This window comes from Diospyros lotus, chromosome 9, assembly GCF_014633365.1.
Source record: "Diospyros lotus cultivar Yz01 chromosome 9, ASM1463336v1, whole genome shotgun sequence".
Taxonomy (NCBI): domain Eukaryota; kingdom Viridiplantae; phylum Streptophyta; class Magnoliopsida; order Ericales; family Ebenaceae; genus Diospyros; species Diospyros lotus.
Window position 1 is genome coordinate 18,849 of NC_068346.1, and position 17,281 is coordinate 36,129.

Consider the following 17,281-nt stretch of genomic DNA (forward strand, 5'->3'; position numbering starts at 1 on the left):
ATTAGAGCCCACACTTTGGTTGATGGGTACAAAAACATGTATGTCTACATTTATACATAAATAAAAATGAATGTTATAGAATTTAATCCACCAAAACTCTAACAACCAACAATTGTTCAAATTAGGACTATACACCAAAACATTCAACCACACTACATCGATGGTGGCTGGTGTGTGGCTACAACCTTGATTGGACAATGGTGCAATTTGATTCTATTCAAGCTTTATCCACTCTTGTTGGCCTTCTGACCCTGTTAATCTGACTCTGAACAATTTGCTTTTTATTTGAAAGGGAAAAGAGGTTTGATGGTGACGATGATCTAAAAGATGAACCCTTTGTAAATCCATGGTGTTGCACCTATATTTAACTTGCTTGCAGTAATGTCAGACTAATATCGTCACTATTTTCCTCCACTTCTAGCTTGTGCTTCCAGGATGACATGTATTCTACGCGTTCTTGTTGCCTTCTTTATGAAACTGTTGGACTAAATCACTTGCGGGATTTTGCAGGGCATAATTAGCTAACAAACACCCGAAATAGACACTGAGATTGCCCCCAAACAGTCCACCAAACGCTAAGTTATGCTCCTCTGAAATTTTTGCATACTTCTAGGCAATCAACTTGTCGCCTTTGCTTGATTTTATGTCTTCACACAAAATGCCCCACTAACTGCTTCCTATAATGGTGTTTTATCTTGAAAAAATACTCGAAATGGACACTTAAATCGCTCAAAACGGTCCACCGAGCACAAAGTTATGCCCTTCCAAAGTTTTCCACACCTCCTACATATTCTGTTCGAATTTGCAACTTTTAGATCACGAAAAAATACCCAAAATGGACACCAAGATCGCCCAACGATATTGTTTACAAACTTGACATCTTTTGAACGTTATATTCTGTTCTGTCTTCTCCTTGTGCTGTATATACATTTCCATGCATAATGTATATGGCAAGTTCCAGCACCAAATCATCTCCATCGACCCTTATTCCTTCCTCTTAGTTAGCTAGATGCTCAACCACTTCACAAATTTTGTGAATCTCTACTTTTAGCAAATCTACGCAATGAGCCAACTTATCCTCCCCTTTATTAGCTCCAATATGATTTCCCTCAACTTTACATAGGAAGGTCATAATAACAAATCATATCAAAATAATAAATATATTTTGAAAATACCCATTATAAATCCTCAAAAAAAATTCAAAATTCTTAATATGTTTCTTTTATTATTAGATGACTTTGTGTAAAAAAATCATATCAAAATGATGAGTAGTTTTTTTTTTTTTTATAAAAAACCTGATTTTGTCTCAAAAAAGTTTTTATTTTTATTTTTTGAGAAAACCCATTATGAATCCTGAATATTTTTTTTATATTTTTTTATTCTTTTATATTCTTATATAACTTTATAAAAAATATATATAAATAATAAATATTTTTTAAGAAAATCCATAGAATGAGAGGGGAGACAGAGGGAACAATTTGAGTATATTTGTTATTTACTCGGTAGTTAGAATTGATGTTATCCTCTTAATCGATAAGTGAGATATATTTCTTTGTAGATAAACCTAAGGATAATCAATGTAATTTCTCAATTTAAAAGATACACCAACACTAGCGTGCTTTTTGGCACTCGAATTCATCTCCGAAGGTTTCCCGATCGTTTGCATCTGGGGATTTCACAGTTCATCTTGCACAAAATCTGAGAACTCTGCAGATAGGAGAGAGAGGATGGCAGATACACTCGCGGCTTTGAGGTCTTTAATGGCTTCTCACTCTCCACCTCTCCATGCTCTGATCATTCCATCTGAAGATTATCATCAGGTCGGGCTTCTCTCTGTTCCTTTCTGATTGGTAATTCAATGTCAGCTTGAAAACCCAGGATATTACTGGGTAATCAGAAAGCTGATTCTTGTGCATTAGATATTTTGATTACAACTATGTTGACTAGAGTTTGGTCCCTTTCTTCGAGATCCATCAACTAATGTTGATTTCTTCTTTACCTCCGGATGTTGTCGCAGAGTGAATATGTGTCCGAGAGGGATAAAAGGCGTGAATTTGTTTCTGGGTTCACTGGAAGTGCTGGTTAGTTCCATTTTTATCTTTTTGCGATTGACTCTGAATTACTCAATTTGATTCTCAGAGAAATAACTGCTTCTTGATTCCCCATACTGATAGCTTAATGTACCAAAGTTTTCTGAGAAACATACCTCAAACTCTTTGGATTGTAATTCCGCCACTTAAAAAGGGCATTCTCGTTTCATATACGAATAATTGGATGTGATAGCAACTTTATGGTTTGAATTCCAAGAGGTCTCGTTTCATTAAATGAATAACATATACATGCTGATCATCTCACTTGATCCAAAAATTGAACTTTATGATGAATATGGGTTGAAGGGAAGGTGGCAGCCTTCCTGATTGTGCACAAGTTAAATGCGGTGATCTTAATTTGCCAACTTTACTTATTGAATTAAAGGGAACACGAATACATGATGATGCATGATTTGTTTAGGTCCTACGCAGTCACAGTTTGTCTGTACTAAATCTGTTGACAGTTTATTATTTTACCTCTCAATATACCCCCACATGTGTGGCCAGGCTTTATTGAATAACTGATCTAAATGAATGCAACTATTTAAATATTGGGTCAGCTGTGAGGTTTGAACTCAAGACTCTTGTAAGATGAACTAATCCTTATCTACTAGATTAACCTTTTAGATAAGCTGGTGGTAACTTAACGGAATCAACATGGGCTTGCTATATAACAACTATTGAATTCCGTTTAGGTTTGGCACTTATAACAATGAACGATGCATTGCTCTGGACCGATGGAAGGTACTTCTTGCAGGCATCACAGCAACTAAGCCACCAGTGGAAGCTCATGCGCATTGGAGAAGACCCTGCTGTGGATATCTGGATTGCTGATGTGAGGCACCTTCCTTTTAAGAGTTTCTTTTAATTTATATGCTGAGGACATTAGCTTTTAAGTGGAAGCTTGCATTGCCCCTCGTAATTATTTTGAGGCTCATGCAAAGCCAATTCATGTTTGCTTGAATTGTATCTATACCTTATTTTCATTTAGATGTTACTTGATTGGGCAATTGGCATTATCACATCCTCTTGAGTTTTTTCCTAAATGTTCCATTTTTTTTGAGAATTGAATTTTATCTGTTGTTACCGTTCTGTTCTAGAGTGCCTTAATTTGACCAGTCATTTGGGAAATTTTTCTCTTATTTTGTATGCCGGTCCAAATTATATGAAGTCAATCTTCAGTCATGGCATAAGACCTCCATTCACATAGTTTTCTGATTGATTTCAACTTTTATAACCAGTGCTTTCTCTTAGAAATTTGGCATCTACTTTAAATATATCTTAAGCCATATCACTGATTCGGCCATTTTTATTCTTGTTTCTTTTGAGTCTTGTTGTACACAATTTTTATTGTCATTTGCAGTCATATTCTCTTGTCATCCTGATCTTATGTGCATTTGGTCTGTACTTTACAAATTTTATCAGTTACACGTAGCTTTGTTTTCCCCCCTTTAATGGCTTATTTTGATTGCAATTTATTTGTACTGAGAATTTAGTCAAAAGTACAGTCCTTAGATGAATGGGTCTTACTTTCAGATTATATATTTCATTATTTCCTGTCATTTTTGTCATTCTGCTTTCTAGAGTACTAGTATAAAGGAATTCGTTGTTTTTGGTTGAATGAGGTTTTTTCACCTTGGAATCCCTTTTTTCACCATTCTTCATTATCTTGTATATAACAACATAAGCCTTAATCCCTCTAGGTGACATTAGTTACATGAATTATAGACCTCCAACCATCTCTATCCCTGGCCATATCCTTTGTAAGACCATTATATTTTGTGTCATGTTTAAGGGTTTCCTATCAAGTTTTCTTTGGTCCTCCTCTTCCTCTTTGTTACAAACTTCATCCATTTCATTTACTTGCCTCATGTCATGTTTGCTTTGTTGGTCTTCTTCTCACATCTCCAATCATATGCTATAAGTGGTAATAATAAGTAGGAAAAGTCTTGAGAATCGGACAGACTTATCGATGTGATAATCGAATGGGGGCAAAATGACAAAATTGCCCCCGCCCACTTTGCAAATTTGCAAAGTGGGCCATTGCCCTGCTCCCTCGTCTCCCCTCTCATGGCAGCTGCCTTTGCCTCGCCGCCATGCCATCGCCTCGCCTCGTCGATGGCAACGAGGCGAGGCGAGGGCAGTGAGGCGATGGCGGCATGGCAGTGGTGAGGCGGCGACCATGGGAGGGAAGGTGAGGGAGTAGGAGTGGCCCACTTTGCAAATTTGCAAAGTGGGTGGGGGCAATTTTGTCATTTTGCCCCCATTCGGTAACCGCATCGGTAAGCCTGTCAAATAGATCTCTTGCTTACTGCCATTTTGCTACTTTTGTCCTTATCAATGCCTTCCCGTGCACCTTGCTGATACTAAAATTCGTGTTTCACCTTTTGAATACGTCTCTGTTGCTTTTCCTAGGATATTTTGGAAGAACATGTTACCTAAAGTTTTTTGTAATCATGTTGTTGCTATTAAATTAATTGTTGTTTGTTGTTAAGTTGATTATAGTTTGTTGTATGTATTAGTGTGATGTTTAGTTAGGCGGTTTCTTGTAGGCTTGCTGAGTGTATAAACTTAGCTGTGGCTTCTTCTTGACATGTCTTTCATTTCATTTGATCATTTCATTTCGTAGTGAATTACGAGAGTTTCTTTCTTCTCTCTCGATTGTGTCTTAGCCTACTATTACATGGTATCAGAGCCACAGACATATGTCCATGGTGTCTAATCCCGATCTTAGCGCCTCTTCTTCCCTTCCACCTCATTCTTCTTCATCGTTATCATCTGCCTCGTAGTCTGATTTTGCTGTGGTGGCAAAGGCTTTTAGTTTTATGCCAATTAAGTTGGATTCAAGCAACTAATCTTTTGTAAGACGCAAATCTTAGCTACGATCAAAGCCTTTGACCTCCTGCCATTTCTCAACAAGGCATTGCCTCCAGCGAAGTATGTGATAGATCCTATTGCTGGTGAAGTTGGATCTCCGATGGTGAATCCTGAATACCTAAATTGGATAAGGTTGAACCAATTGCTACTAGGCCGACTCTTTTCTACGATCAGTTTTAGCGCAAGTGATTCATTGTGAATCATTTTCCAAGATATGATCTTCTCTTGAGAGTTTATATTTACGCCAAACTATTACAAAGTCATTTCAATTAAAGCAGCAGTTAAGGTCGATTAAGAAGGATTCCTTGTCTATCAATGATTGTATTCTTAAAATCAAGACTATAGGCCATGCACTGGCTGCTATAGGTGAGCCTTTGAATGACAAGGGTTTGCTTCTTGCAATCCTTAATGGATTAGATCATGAGTATGGGATGGTTGTTAGTCTCATTACTTACCAAATGGACGATATTGATCTAGAAAAAGTGCAATATTTGTTGTTGATGCATGAACAAAGGTTAGCCTCTAAGAATTTGCCATCGATTAATTTTGAGTATGTTATGCCATCTTCTATGCATGTTAACATGATTGCATATATTCTAAGAGGTGCTAGTGGTTCTATGAACAATAGAGATGGCTTTACACAAAGAGGAGGTGGTTATATAAACAAAAGGGGAAAAGGTCGTGGCAGGCAGTTAGGTAGGAGGATCTATTGCCAATTGTGTGGCAAGCCAAGGCACTTTGTTGATAAGTGTTATCACCGTTTTGATAGGAATTTTTAGAGAACACCTACACGTAGTAAAAAATTTGGAAACACTTAGTTGTTCCTCAATCAGATTCAAGAGCATTTTTAGCCTCCCTTAGTGATTCTAACGAGGCCTACATGAGTGACATAGATTTGGTTCAAGGGGTTCATTAAAGTCATTTTTCTCAGCCACTTGAAAACTTATCCCAGTCTTCTTTGTCAGATCCCTCTTGGTTTGTTGACTCTAGAGCAATAAATCATATTACTTATAATTTTAGCACCTTGTCCTTGCATGCTCCTTACAGCGGTGGTGATAAGGTCTCCGTTGGTAATGGTAAGCAACTTTCCATCTTTAATGTTGGTCTTGGATAGTTACATACTCAAACTAAACCTACGTCTATTATTTCATTGCCAAATGTCCTACATGTCCCTAACATGAAGAAAAATTTGATTAGTGTCTCACAACTTACAAGAGACCATAATCTTGTTGTTGAATTTAATTCTCATTCCTGTTTGATTAAGAACATTAATTCCGGGTAGGTGTTACTCCGAGGACATCTTAAGGATGGGCTTTACTAGTTAAATTTAGCATTTGGTCATGTTGCTCAAATCACTCCAACCCAACCTATCAAGCCTAAACAACTTGTTAGCAGTACATCTTTTTACAATTGTAATCATTTTTCTTTAGCCAGCTGTAAAAGATAACATCTATTTTGTCATGGACTGTCTCCTAGTGTTCATGTTGCCCAAAATAATAATGTGTGCCAGCAATGGCATGCAAAGTTAGGGCATTTGTTATTCAACGTACTGCAATTGATCCTAAATAAAATCCAGATTCCTTGTTCTCATTCAATTCTTCCTTTTTGTGATTCTTGTAAAATTGAAAAACTTCATCAACTACCATTTGCTGATTGTGAAATTATAGCACATAAACCACTTGAGTTGATTTATTCAGACCTATGGGGTCCTTCTCCTACTTTGTCTATTGAAGGGTATAGATATTACATCATTTTTGTTGATGCATACGCAAGATATACATGGCTATACTCTTTGAAGTTAAAATCTGATGCCTTGTTTACCTTTGTTACTTTTCATAAACTTGTTGAACTTCAATATCAAACCAAAATTAAGTCTTTACAAATCGACAATTGGGGGGGGGGGGGGGTGGAATTCAAAGCATTCTTGCCTTATCTTCACAGCCATGGCATACAACCATGTTTCACTTGTCCCTATACCCATCAACATAATGGTGTAGCTGAGAGGAAACATAGACATATAACAAAGATGGGACTTACTCTGTTAGCCCATGCTCACATGCCACTCAAATTTTGGGTTGAAGCCTTTCAAACAACAATTCACACCATTAATTTGCTTCTTTCTTCACCTCTCAAATTAAGCACACCATTTGAATTGGTATATTACAAACAACCTAATTACTTAATGCTACAACCTTTTGGATGTGCTTGTTTTCCCTACCTAAGATCTTATATCAAGCACAAGTTTGATTTCCACTCCACCAAATGTGTTTCTCTTGGGTATAGTCATGTTCAAGCTGGTTATTAGTGTTTGCATCTCTCAGGACGAGTTTATGTTTCAAGGCATGTGCGATTTAATCTTGATGATTTCCCTTTTCCTAATTTGTTCTCATAATCATCATCTTCTTCTTCTTGTACTTCTTAGTTAATTTATGGTGGTTTTTCCACTCTGTACTTCCAATCTTTTCCTTCCTTCACTTCCTCTCAAGTAGCACAACCCTCAAATTCCTCCTTTTCAAACACTGTTTCTCCTGGTTCTTCTTCTTCTTCACCTACTGATTCCTTGCCTGCTGTTGCTGTCACACAGCCTGTGCAGTCTTCTTCCAGACCTACAGCTCATGTCCCTAAACACACAGCTGCTCTAGCCCCTTCTTCTCATCCTATGCTTACTAGGTCCAAGGCTAAGCAACTCCTAATTACTTCTCCTCATGCCCTAGTGAGTTCCCTAGAGCTTAGTTCTGTTCATGAGGCCTTTTTAGACTCATGATGAGTTAAGGCTATGGAGGAAGAGTTTGCAGCCTTGTAGCGCAATCATACCTGGGATTTGGTTCCTTTCTCTAAGGATATGAATCTTATTGGCTGCAAGTGGGTTTTTAGAATCAAGTATAATTCTGATGGGATAGTGCTTAAGCACAAGGCTCGGTTAGTAGCCAAAGGGTTTCTTCAAACTTTAGGAATTGATTATACAGAGACATTTAGTCTTGTTGTTAAGGCTCCTACTATTTGAGTTATGTTCTCATTGGTTGTTACATTTGGTTAGGACATATAATAGGTGGATGTAAATAATACTTTTCTAAATGGTGATCTCACTGAGGAGGTGTTTATGTCTCAGCCAGAGGGGTTTGTGGATTCTCGGTATCCTTCACATGCATGTAAGATGAAAAAGTCTCTCTATGGCCTTAAGCAAGCTCCTCGAGCCTGGTACACCAAATTGAGGGTTGCTCTACAGTTTTGGGGTTTTACACGGGCTGTGTTTGATGCTTTTTTGTTTATCAAACGAACTTTTAAGTTTGTGTTGTTCATTTTGGTGTATGTAGATGATATCCTAGTCACAAGATTCGATACCATAACTCTTAGAGCTTGTATTTAGGATTTTGATACTCATTTTTCTTTAAAAACTCTAGGATATGTCAATTCTTTCCTAGGGTTTGAAGCACACAGGGATCATAGTGGCATTTATCTCACTCAGTCTAAGTACACTTTGGATCTATTGAGGAAGGTAGCCATACAAGATTGTAAGCCTTGTGCAACCCCTATGAATGCAATTATTTCTTTAACTGATGAGGGTGATCTTTTCTCTAATCCATCATTATACTGGACTCTTGTTGGATCCTTACAATATTTGACCTATACTAAATCGGATATTGCCTTTGCAATTAATAAGCTAAGTTAGTTTCTATCTTCCCCTAAGCAACAACATTAGTTGGCTTGTAAGAGACTACTTCGATACCGAAAGGGTACTCTTGGTTTGGGTTTGTTGTTTTCTCCTTCACCCACAGATTTGCCCTTAATTATGTACACCGATGCTGATCACGCTGGTTGTAAGGTGTTAGGACTTTCATTAGTCTTACCTATCAAAGGCATAAAAGGAGAGGCAAAATAGGGGCAACCAAGGGAATTGAGTCAGGGGTAAAAGAGTCAGAAGTTGGTTAGAGGGGAATATTCATTCATGTGGCTGAAACAGAATGAGAGATAGGTATAAAAGGGGAGGAAGGAAGAGAGAGAAGGGATCTAAAAATTGTTAAAGAAATTGTTAGAGAGTGAGGCCCTCTCGAATAGACCTGTTTTCTTCTTGTTTTCTTTCCTTGCATTCGCTAATATCCATTACTGTAAGCTACTGTAATTAAAGAGTTCCTACTGAGAGAGCTAAAATTCAATCGGTTGTGTAAGTGTCCTATCAATCTGGTATCAGAGCAACGATCCATAGGGGTGACCGTCTCTGAGAGAGTGGGGATCTGGAGGGAAGAATGGAAAATTATCAATAACAGATTGAAGGGAAGATAGAGGGATTACAGATGGGATTAGAATCAATGAAAAGAGTTCCAGAGGGTGTAGAACATCAAGAAAAACATGGCAACGATGATGGAGAGATGGAAATAGGGGAGAAATTAGAAAGAATTGAGGGAGAGCAGAAGAGAGAAATGAGAGGGAGATTTGAGAGAATTCTTAGAGAGAGTATGAGAGTTTTCAATTATCAATTCAAGTATATCCCCTTCCTACAGCTGAGGCAATATATATATAGCCTCACTTAGCTACCAAACAAAACTCTCTAACCAACTAAGCTACAAGACAAAAAGGGAAAATAACAGAATAACAACACCCATGTGCTGTAACCGAATTACAAAAATACCCCCTAACTGTAATTGTAACTCAATTACAACTTTGCCCCTATAATACCCAAGGTCGTGACAATTTCCCCCCCTTGAAATGTTTCTTGTCCCCAAGAAACTTATTACCACCTAGCCGTTGCTTCTTTATTCAATGCCCATCTTCACCCAGCGGTTTCTTCTTCGCTTTTCCTTCTTTTTATCTTGTTTTTCCCTTTTCTTTTGCCTTCTCTTTTCTTTCTCCTCAACAACAACAACATTATGTCTTGCTGTCACACCAATTTCAGCCATCCGCCTCTTCCTTAGTGTAATTAAAAAAAATGGTTCCAAATGTGCCGTCAGCCCTACAACTCCATCCTCCAACTCTTCTTGTGCAATGTTACCTTTGCTTTGTCTTGTGTGCTCGTGCCAATGATATACATGTGAGATGTTCCAAGCAAGGTGTCTGGTGCAATCCTTTGTTCCTTCTCTTTAGGCTCCTTATTCTGCTGTTTCAAGAGATCAATGGCATCAGGAGTCTCAGCTCTAGTGGCAGTGCTTGAGAAGTTGCCAACTAATTGAGTGCCATCCTCCACTTCCTCCTCCCCAATCTCTTCTTTAATATACTCCTCAGTCCTTTCCACAGCCAAGACCAAGGGAGTAGCATGTTTAGACCCTTCCATATCTTCAGTAGGGGCCTCCTCAAGTGGAAATACTTTTACTTGTTGGTAGCTGGAGTACACCAAGGATTTACTTTCAGTAAGGTTGTCCTTCTTCGACTGCTCCACTTTAAGGAATTCCTTCTTATTAAAACTTCCTTGATAATCATTGAAGTATTCTGCGGGGAAGTTGTAATGATACTTTTTAGTCAGTATCATCGCAAACTCCTATAGCTTCTCGCGAAACATACGATCAAATCCCTCACACGTTTCATGGATCCCACTTCTTTTTTCCTTGTCCCCTTGGTTGATCTCCTTCTCAAAATCCTTTCCCTATGTTTGATGCTTCTGGTCAATTGAAAATGCAGCATTTTTCTGCTGCCATTGAGGATCTGATTGTCTAAGGTGGCCAGTAGGACACCCCACTGAAAATGCAACCTTCTTTGGCTGCCATTGAGGCTCCATTTCAACTGAAAATGAAGAATTTTTCTACTGCAATTGACGCTCCCAGGGTCTCCTACATGCACTGCGCCCCTTAGCTGATTTTTCACAATCAACATACTTTGAAAACAAAATGAGCTATATACATACTGCTCTTCTTCGAACAAGTTATCCCAAAATTCAAAGCCAAAATTAACCTTTGTTTACCTTACTAGCAGCCTAGGATTTGATTGGAATTACCACCTGAAATTACTGCTTCGTTAATGAAATCGGATTAGAATGACCGCAAAAGAGCGCTGGAATTCACAGCCAAGAATCACCCATCCAAATTCACCTTCCACAATCCACTCCTAACTGCTCCAAACTTTGTTGGAATCAAATACCGAAATTGTTGGGCTTCTTAGCCGAGATCCAAGACCTATTCCACCACCTTCAGAGCCATCAAGAACTGGTCGGAGGACTTGCCTAACCTACTTCACCTCTCAACGACAAACAAGAATTGCCAAACTTTCGCCGAACTGGCTTTGATCACCCTCGAAGCCAATCGGCCAATGCCATTATGGGTTCTTTATCGCTGAATCGCTCTTGGGAGCCGCCAAGAATCACCAGCTCTAAATCTTCAACCAAGATTGCTTAATCTTAGACAATTGCGATCGCTTTGGGTCTGCCTGCATCGCCTCGGACTTGGTCCACTTCACCCCTATCACTTCTGACCAGCTTCGTCCTCAATTCCGACCCAAAATCGTTGGAAATTTGTTTAGATGTTTAACGCAACTAACACCCAAGAGTGCTGGAATTCAATTGCAATAAAAAACCCATCATCTCAGCTATCAGCAGAGAAACAACCTCTAGGTATTGCTGCTATCTATTTTGACAGTCAAAATTCCAGCTTTGAAGCTACCACCTGCTTCCCTCTCAATATTCGAACAAGAGGGCCCAGATTCAAAGGCGACAATCGCCTCACCTCAGCCGCACAGGGAAGTCGCCAACCCAATCACCATCCCCTACTGGCCGTGACTCCTATTTCCACGTTTGACCCAATCTCTATCACCTACCAATTTCGAGTCCAACAGTGCCTTCCTTGAGCGATTGTGCTGCAACTAGTGAAATTCTACAAAATCGAGAATCGATGGCTGCAGTTTCTTCAAAATTCTCCTGCAAATAGCTCTAAGGATGGGAAGGCTTTGCTTGTCTAGGAATTCTGATCAACAGGAACTCCCCTAGGAGTCGCCATATCGCGCCTACTCCAGCTGCCCAATTACGCCTCCAAAATACGAGCCCGACCGTTAAGAATTTGTCAGAATCACAATCGGATCCGTTTGGCCAAGTCGCCTGCCAATTCTGAATCGTTTAGCTTGTTCGTTTGCAATTTCTAACCAATGCTCACTGAATTCACAACTGAGAGTTATTGCCAGCTTAGCCTTCAAGACTCGATCGAGAATTACTTGCTCGCTTGTATCTGTCGAAATCGCTGAATTCTGCAACTCATCCGCTTCCACTAAGAGTTGCTTGAATTCGCTTTTAATGACCGTCTTGCTCCGCTTCGAATCTGGCTTGCTTACTTCAAATCTGATCGGACACTATTGATTTTCCAAAATCACAGTCAAGGAATAACTGCTCTGATACCATTTGTCATGAACCTAGGGTTCATAATGGGCTGAAGTCGGCAATCAGAAGGATCTTATTGATTTAGAACCAAGAATTGATAGATTTGGGGAAGAAAATGAGAAGAAAGAGGGGGAAAAATCAGAAGAATAGAAGAGAGAGGAAGAAGAACAAGAGAGGAAAAATGGCAGAGAGAAGAAATTAGAATTTCAATTCATTAATTTTTCAGCATACCCCAACAAACCAATAGTAGTAGCCTTATATAGGCATTACAAGCTCAATAGCAGCCTAGCACATGCACCCCATGTGCTTCTAAATTATCTCCTAACTATTATTATAATACTATTACTATATTGCCCTTTAATTACTACTTGGGTCATGATAGGGAGGACCAAGAGAAAGGGAGGAAGGGGAAACAATCGAGCGAGCACTTATCGGTGGGTTCGACCCTCACTGGGGAGACCACGCCGAAACTAGGAAATCGGCATAAGGAAGCTAGCGGTGAGTTCGATTCATATGGGAGGTTGGATGGAAGGGTCCAACGCCCGGAGATGCCAGTGTTGGAGGTGACAACCCAGATGGTTGGGTGTTTCGGGCCGAGGGGTACTTCTCCGTGAATCAGCTATTAGATGCGAAAAAATTAGACTTCGTTGCCCTTTGCTTTGCAGGAGCGGCCCTTGCTTGGTTCCAGTGGGAGCAACGAAGGCGACGGGTGAGGAGTTGGGAAGAGCTTAAGGCGATGATGAGAAATAAATTCAGGCCCACGCAAGAAGGCACAGTGGAAGAACGGTTTTTTGGAGCTATGGCAGTGGGGGTCCATCAAGGACTACCGCCTCTGCTTCGAGACGCTAGCTTCTCCTCTCGAGGACATGCTAGAGGTGTTGCTGGAGGGCCATTTTATAAATGGATTAAGGCCTGACATAAGGGCGGATATGAGGGTACTGAGACTAATTGGGTTGGAGCAGATGATGGACCTAGCCCAACGAATTGAGGAGAGGAATCTAGTGGTGTGAGGGAGCCATTCCTGTCCAGGCACAACTAGATCACAGACCCTTGCAACCCTAGTCGCCAACCACTAGCTGGTCTCGCCTCCCCCGGTGGCGTCACCTCGATCGACGACCACCATCCCTGGCTCCTCTCATTGGCCTCCTAATGTCGGTAAGTGGAACGATCCCCTATTTAAACGGCTAAGTGAGAGTGAACTACAAGCTAAACGAGCTAAGGGGTTGTGTTTCCGTTGTGATGAGAAATATATGATTGGGCACAAATGCAAGAACAAGGAGCTGCAGGTGATGATAATTCACGAAGGAGGAAGGGAAGAGGAAGAGGAAGTTATAGAAGGAGCTGAAACATGGGAGAATTCAGGGGAGGAAGGCGAAACGGTCAAAATAGGGGAAGTAGTGGAGCTTTCTATAAACTCGGTAGTTGGTTTAACCCTTCCACAAACCATGAAGATCAGGGGGGAAATAAAAGGCCAGGAGGTGGTGGTTCTCATTGACAGCGGGTCTTCCCATAACTTTATAGTGTCGGAATTGGTGTAGAAATTGGGACTGGTCAGGTCACAAATGAGAAGCTATAGCGTGATCATGGGGTTGGGTATGGCTGTTTAGGGGGCTAGAGTGTGTAAAGGGGTAACCTTAATGTTGCAAAATGTGGAAGTGGTGGAAGATTTCTTGCCATTGGAGCTGGGGAGCTCGGATGTAATCCTTGGAATGAAGTGGTTGGCCACACTTGGGGAAACACAAGTGGATTGGGGCTCATTAGTCATGAAGTTTAGAGTAGGGGGGACTACCATCACACTGTATGGGGATTCTAGCCTTAGCAAAAACTTTAGTAACGTTGAAGTCAATGATGAGGGCATTTAGAGAGAATGGAGAAGGGGTGCTATTGGAGTTGGGGAGTTTAACTGCCCAAGAAAAAGATGTAGGCTGGGCAATCCCTAGTAGCTTGCAGGAGCTACTAGCGGAGTTTAGGCATGTGTTTGAGGAGCCGTGTGGGCTTCCCCCACACTGAATGTGAGATCACGTGATTACGTTGCAACCGAGAGTGTTGCCGGTGAATGTGTGCCCCTACCAGTACCCCCACCTTCAAAAAAACGAGATTGAGAGGCTGGTTCGAGAAATGTTGGTAGCAGGACTTATCATGCCGAGTGTGAGTCTGTTTTCCAGCCCGGTGTTGCTGGTCAAGAAAAAGGATGGTGGCTGGAGATTTTGTGTTAACTATAGAGTTTTAAACAAGGTAACAGTTCCCGATAGATTTCCAATTCAAGTTATTGAAGAACTATTGGATGAATTGAATGGGGTTGCTATTTTTTCCAAGTTGGATTTGAAATTGGGGTATCATTAGATTCTAATAGCACCTAATGATGTTCCTAAGACTGCTTTCTGCACACACGAGCGGCATTATAAATTTTTGGTTATGTCGTTTGAGTTAACAAATGCGCCCGCCACTTTCCAATTTTTTATGAACGAGGTCTTTAAGGAGCATTTGTGGAACTTCGTTTTAGTGTTTTTTGACGACATTCTGGTTTACAGTAAGGATATGGTTGAACATAGGAAACATTTGAGGTGTGTGTTGGGGCTTCTAATAGTCCACTGGCTATATGCTAATGCGAAGAAGTGTCAATTTGGGTAGAGGGAGATTGAGTATTTGGGGCACATCATCTCTCAAGACAGGGTGGTTGTAGACAGCTCTAAGGTTAAGGCGGTGATGGAATGGCCCAGCCCCAAATCCTTGCGTGAACTTCGAGGATTCTTGAGTCTTATGGGGTATTATTGGAGATTTGTGAAAGATTACGGAAAAGTGGCATGGCCATTGACAGACTGCCTCCAGAAGGGTTATTTCTTTTGGGATGAATTAGCGGAGTAGGCTTTTCAATCCCTTAAAAAGGGCAATGACCAATCTGCCCGTGTTGGCCTTGCTAGATTTTTCGAGGGAATTCATTATTGAAACTGATGCATCTGGGCATGGATTAGGGGTAGTGTTGATGCAGTAGCAACAACTACCAATTGCCTTTTTCAGCCATTCCCTAAACCCCACTGGTCGAGTTAGATCTATGTATGAGAGGGAATTGATGGTAATAGTGTTTGCAGTGAGGAAATGGCGACATTACCTATTTGGGCGTAAGTTTGTAATTAGAACAGATCATCGAAGCCTTAAATTTCTTATAGAGTAGCGGGTGGTTAGCCCGGAGTGTTAAAAATGGGTCATGAAGCTGATGGGGTATGATTTTGAGATTCAATATTGTCCCGCATTGGAGAACTAAGCAGCTGATGGTCTCTCACGCCTCCCTTCTTCCGCCACATTGATGGCTCTTTCCATTCCTCGAATAGTGCAACTAGACCAACTAAAAGAGGAGGTGAAAGGAGATGCTTCACTCCAACAGATTGTTAAAGAGGTACAAGCGAATCCTTCCAGCAGACCCAACTTTGTGCTAGTGGATGGCCATTTGCTATTCAAGAGGAGGCTGTATCTTCCTAAAGGGTCGGGATTAATTCCGTTAATGTTGAAGGAAGGGCATGATGGACTGGTTGGAGGTCATTCCGGGTTCCTCAAGACTTATAAGAGGATAGCCGCCAGTGTGTATTGGGTGGGAATGAAGCGAGACATTCAACAATATGTTCAACAAAGTAATGTGTGCTAGCAGAATAAATATGAGGCTCTATCACTCGGTGGCTTGCTGCAGCCACTTCCAGTTCCTAGTCGAGTTTGGGAAGATGTGTCTATGGACTTCGTTGAAGGGTTACCTAAGTCAATTGGGATGGATACTATCTCGGTGGTTGTGGATCGACTAAGCAAGTACGGACACTTTATTGCCTTGAAACACCCTTTTACAATGGCTAGCGTTGTGGGGATTTTTGTGAAGGAGATAGTTCGGTTACATGGGGTTCCAAGTTATATAGTTTCCGATAGAGATAAAAATTTTGTTAGCCGTTTTTGGGAAGAGTTATTCAGGTTGCAAGGCACTCAATTGAGAAGAAGCACATCCTACCACCCACAGTCCGATGGCCAAACGGAGGTCATAAATCGCACCTTGGAGACATACCTTCGATGCTTTTCCTCCTCAAAGCCTAAGGCATGGTGCAGCTGGCTGCCATGGGCAGAATATTGGTATAACACTTCTTTCCAGGTCTCCTCTAGATTGACTCCATTCCAGATAGTTTATGGGCATGAACCTCCCCTACTATTGAGGTTTGAGAAGGGCACCACAGCTATTTCGATAATTGAACAACAGTTGTTGGAGCGGGATTCTATTTTGGAAAAGTTGCAGTCCCAATTGTTGCGGGCACAAGCGAGGATGAAGGAGAAAGCAGATAAAAGGAGGAGGGATGTGGAATTCGAGGTGGGTGACTTGGTTTATATTAAAATTCGCCCTTATAGGTAGAAGGCTTTGGCTACTCAGATGAATGAGAAGCTGTCACCTAAGTTCTATGGGCCCTTTGCAGTGGAGAAAAGGATCGGGAAGGTGGCCTACAAGCTATCCCTACCACCTTCTTGTGCGATTCACCCCGTATTCCATGTCTCCCAGCTTCACAAAGCGGAAGGAGCAATGCGGGAAATGACCGAATTTCTCGACCACTTAACAGTTGAGTGGGAATTGAAGATGTATCCATAATTTTTGTTGGGTGTAAGGCCGGGCCGGGGAAAGAATCTACGGAGTCTTGAGTCCTGATATAATGGAAGGGGTTGCCACCCCTAGAGGCTACTTGGGAACCCTATCATCAGATCCTGCATCAATTTCCTGAATTTCACCTTGAGGATATGGTGAAACTTGTGGGCGGGAGTATTGTTAGGACTCCTATTAGTCTCACCTATCAAAGGCGTAAAAGGAGAGGCAAAATAGGGGCAATCAAGGGAATTGAGTCAGGGGAAAAAGAGTCAGAAGTTTATTAGAGGAGAATATTCATTCACGTGGTTGAAACAGAATGAGAGATAGGTATAAAAGAGGAGGAAGGAGGAGAGAGAAGGGATCGGAAAATTATTGAAGAAATCGTTGGAGACTGAGGCCCTCTCGAATAGGCCTGTT

The 17,281-nt window shown here is 40.9% G+C and overlaps 1 protein-coding gene across 1 annotated transcript in view; it reads left to right on the plus strand.

The window, feature by feature from the left end:
- The first annotated feature begins 1,569 nt into the window (after positions 1–1,569).
- LOC127809771 (aminopeptidase P1) overlaps positions 1,570–17,281 on the plus strand; it is a 54,460-nt gene continuing 38,748 nt past the window's right edge. Inside the window, exons 1-3 of the mRNA XM_052348835.1 lie at positions 1,570–1,820; positions 2,018–2,081; positions 2,786–2,925. Coding sequence (XP_052204795.1) covers positions 1,728–1,820; positions 2,018–2,081; positions 2,786–2,925 — 297 coding nt within the window. The 5' untranslated portion in view covers positions 1,570–1,727. The remainder of the gene's footprint in view (positions 1,821–2,017; positions 2,082–2,785; positions 2,926–17,281) is intronic.